At 47.3% G+C, this 4,480-nt stretch overlaps 1 protein-coding gene across 1 annotated transcript; it reads right to left on the reverse strand.

The window, feature by feature from the left end:
- Positions 1–1,348: 1,348 nt before the first annotated feature.
- On the reverse strand, positions 1,349–4,253 carry LOC309836049 (PRAME family member 27-like; the record flags this gene model as incomplete). The annotated part of the gene is made up of 3 exons (XM_082675812.1): positions 1,349–1,922; positions 2,943–3,515; positions 3,967–4,253. 3 exons carry the CDS (start codon positions 4,251–4,253, stop codon positions 1,349–1,351), a joined length of 1,434 nt encoding a protein of 477 aa, XP_082531938.1.
- Between the last annotated feature and the right edge of the window lie 227 nt (positions 4,254–4,480).

Consider the following 4,480-nt stretch of genomic DNA (forward strand, 5'->3'; position numbering starts at 1 on the left):
TGAATCCAATCTCTCCTATGTCCTCCCTTCCTCCTCTCTGCACTGGCTGAGAGAGCAGCTTGAGTGAACCATGATTCATTGGTGTCCACATGTGAAAGGTGAGACCCATTTCAGGCCCTGGGTTTGCTCTCCACCCTGTTGTAAGGAATAGAGGGTAAGCTAGAGGAATGTAGGTACTGAGGTTTCCACTAGGAGAGAAAAAGAAGGGAAAGACTCATTTAGTTATCTCTTAGTGTATGCTAACTCCAGGGCCAAGCCCTCAAGTGCATTCTCTCATTGGAACTTACAAATGTCTAATGAGCTGGGTTTGTATCATTATCTTCCTTTTGCAAGGCAACCGAGGCTTTTGATTCATGTTCCTCCACCCCTATATCCACTCCATCCCTGGCGCACCAACACCCTGAATTTCCCATCAACTCCTTGAGTCAAATTTTCCCCTTCAAACTTTTTTTTTTTTTCACTTTGAGACAATTATATGTATTTTTTTCTTTTAACATCTTTATTGGGGTATAATTGCTTTACAATGGTGTGTTAATTTCTGCTTTATAACAAAGTGAATCAGTTATACATATACATATGTTCCCATATCTCTTCCCTCTTGCGTCTCCCTCCCTCCCACCCTCTCTATCCCACCCCTCCAGGCGGTCACAGAGCACCAAGCCGATATCCTTGTGCCATGCGGCTGCTTCCCACTAGCTATCTACCTTACGTTTGTTAGTGTATATATGTCCATGCCTCTCTCTCGCCCTGTCACAGCTCACCCTTCCCCCTCCCCATATCATCAAGTCCGTTCTCCAGTAGGTCTGTGTCTTTATTCCTGTCTTACCCCTAGGTTCTTCATGACATTTTCTTTTTCTTAAATTCCATATATATGTGTTAGCATATGGTATTTGTCTTTCTCTTTCTGACTTACTTCACTTTGTATGGCAGACTCTAGGTCTATCCACCTCATTACAAATAGCTCAATTTCATTTCTTTTTATGGCTGAGTAATATTCCATTGTATATATGTGCCACATCTTCTTTATCCATTCATCTGATGATGGGCACTACAAATAGAACTACCATATGACCCAGCAATCCCACTACTGGGCATATACCCTGAGAAAACCAAAATTCAAAAAGAGTCATGTACCAAAAGGTTCATTGCAGCTCTATTTACAATAGCCCAGAGATGGAAACAACCTAAGTCCCCTTCAATCTTGTACCCCTGCTGGGTCACCTTTCCTTTTCACATTCACGTTGAGCAGATGCCTGAAACCATAGGTCTGTGTTCTCTTCACAATGCACCTATTTCCTAGGTTTCAGTTTCCAGGGCCCAGAAGAAAGTTTTTCATAGAGGCAACCAACTAGGGAGGGACAAAACAGCAGTATATAATGGTCTTCTCATGACAGAATATCTCATTGCCCCAGCGAGGACAGGGGCTAGAGCTAATCCAGATGGTCCTGGGCCTTCCTAAGTTCCTCATAATCTCAATCAGCTCAGCCTGAAGCTGGGCAAGTCGCCCCAGGTGTAGAATTCTCTGAGAGCTGTAACTCTCCTTTGGGGCAGGATACAGCTCTAGGATTAAACTGGGTAGTCCATCAGTATGACGCAGCAGCTTCTCCATGATGGCCATGGAGAGGAGGTTCCCACAAATGCTGAAGGTCCTGAGCTGGGAGCAGTGGCTCAGGGCAGGCAGGATGGCCTCAAGTTGACAGTCCATGATTCCACACAGATTTAAGTCCAGTTCCTGGAGCGTGGCTGCAACTTTCTCCAGCAGAACTTGGAGGAGCTCAGGACTAAAGTCAGTCAGTGGGACACCACTCAGATCCAGGCCCTTTAGCTGGCTGATGTTCAGGCACTGGGACAGATGTTTCAAGTCTGATTCTGTAATCAGACAGTGAGTTATTGCGAGGTTCTCCAAGGGAGTCTTCAGGCACCTGGGAGAGAAACTGAGGAATTAGGTCTTGGAAACTGGGATGGAACGTGACCTCAAGGTGGGAGATAAGTGTTTTACCCAAGGCCAAGGTCATTTTGACCATCTGATAACAATCAATACCCAGAAGGCCCAATCTCATGTTAGCCTGACTCCTGTCATCTTCTTTGTTTGGCTGAGATAAGTACACAGAATCTTGAAAGCTCTCTCTCCTCATCAGTCAAGCAGGGTACAACATACTGCACTTCCTTTTGCGGATGAACGAAAAGAGTGGAATTCACTAGAACATGCTCAGAGGAGAGCCTAGCACAGAGCCTCAATCAAGAGTGGGCATCACTGAATTTTCATATTTAGAGTTGAAACAAACAAAAAATACTCTCACATCAGGGTGCCTTTAGCTCACTACTTGAGCCCCAGGTGCCCAGATCTCTGGGCCAGATGAGGCTGGAGGGAGACATGCACAGAGAACCAACATGGACAAGATCCCACATCATCACCTGGGGTCTTCAGTCTGCAGGGGCTCAGTTACATCCCTGCATCATCTGCAAACCACCTACCACTTTTTATTTTGCTTTTGGCTCCCCATTCCTTACCACCAGAATCATGCATTTCCCGTATATTAATTACCTAATCTGGAGCACAAGCAACATTTTACAGATGGGGAATTTGAGACAGGCTCACTGTGGTCACAAAACGGCTGAGCGCAGAGTTCCTCTAGAAACACTCAGGTCTGAGTTTCTTTCCCCTCTTCAGTGCCCTCTTACCTGTTTTTTTTTTTTTAAGTCACCTGAACAAAGACATCTCTTCCTGAGAAAGAAATCACAAACACTGATACATCTGAACCCTCCAATCTATAGCTTCCTAACATGGTGTCCCTTTCCAGAGCCTCTATCGCACTTTGTCCCTCTACCTTGATTTGTGTGGTTATGTGATGCCACACTTCAAGGTAGAGCAACAAAGGAAACAATGCACGTGACATTCTAGTGTTGTGTTCTCTGTTACTCGGTCAGTGGTGCACACTCACCTGAGCATCTGGTCCAGGCGACCTTGGAGGAAGGAAGGAGATTCCATACGGAGATCCCGGAGGTGGTGCAGCCTGAGGAACTGAGAGGTAATTTGGACAATGTGCTGCTGTTCCTGCCCCTCAAGTGCAGACATGTGGATGTTGGAGAGAAGGAGTCTCTGCACTTTATTCATCTGGCCCAGGAGAGGAGCAAACACAGCCAGGGTGGAGAGATGCCAGGTGCAATTCACTTGCACCTCCTGGATACAGTCCAGTTGCACCATACTCAGGACCTTCATAATATTTTCCATGGACATTGTAACAATTTTCAGCTTCTTACAGCACAGGTGTATGGAAACTTTTCTCTTCTCCACCCACTGCATGAGGTAGATAAAGAATTCATCCATGGTCCCTTCACTGAGGCAAAGTTCTATAAACACCTCCAAGGGAGCCAAGGGCTGCTGTGTCCTTGACCTGTCCTCAGCCACTGGTGCCATTGATGAGCTCGAGGACACACGGACATTGGATCCAGACCACATGCTCCAGAAGTCCTGGCCAGTATTCCTTAAATCCAGCACCCGCAGCTTGCACCTCCTGTGGGGGAAACAGCAGATTGGCAGCGATGGTTTAAGATCCACACTGAATGAAACCACAGTCTCAGAATTTAGGCAGCACTCACTTCCCACGTGTGCGTTTACTTCACGTTCCTGACGTCACCTGCTGCCTTGTCCTCTTCTTCCCTCTCTGCCTTTCTTTCCTCCATCTCCTTTCCCACTTCCATTCTTTCTGGTTTTCTACTTCTAGTACCTTTAATCATCACTAGAAGGCTGTGGGGGCATGTTCTTTCAGGCTCTCCTGCATCTTAGGCACTCCCACACTTCCAGAAGGCATTTCCCAAAGTGAGCTCAGCAATGGCCAAGGCCTCTGAGCTTCTTCCTTGGCATCATCAGAAGCCTCTGGTCCATCCCTTGGCTACCTACTCTTACGACACCAGCTGTCTCTTCAACAATGTCTAGGACCCTACCAGCCTACCTGGCAGACTCACCTGGGGCAATCCTTCTGGGCAAGCAGGACATCAAGCCCATCCAACACTGCTTGTAAGGTCCCCACATGAGGCATCTCCATCAGGCCTCCCAGAGGTAGACGGACAAAGGGCCAGGCTTGCACCATGGCCTTCAGGGTCTCACTGTGTCTCCCATGGAAGGCCTCCATGAACAGTGATGGGAAGAACTCTGTTGGTAGATCCTTCAGAGCAGCAAAGGCCAAGGCCTCATCCCTCAGCAGGCTCATTCCCACCAGGTCCAGGAGTCTGGGTGGATTCCAGATACTCATGCTGATCTTTTCCAAAAGGAAACCTGTGGACAAGACATCCTTTTCATGCCAAGCATGAGCAAGCATCCATTGTGTCCCCACCCTTCAGAGGGACTTAGCACAGTGGTAGAAGTGCCTCAATTTTCCCCAATTCCACTCTAGGTTCAGCGGGCACAAAGCCATAACTCTTTCCCTACTAGCAGCAGAACAAGTATCTCACAAGTACCAAGGAGAAGGAAAGGCAACCA

The sequence above is a fragment of the Grampus griseus genome (genome assembly GCF_964374135.1).
Source record: "Grampus griseus genome assembly, chromosome: 1".
NCBI lineage: Eukaryota > Metazoa > Chordata > Mammalia > Artiodactyla > Delphinidae > Grampus > Grampus griseus.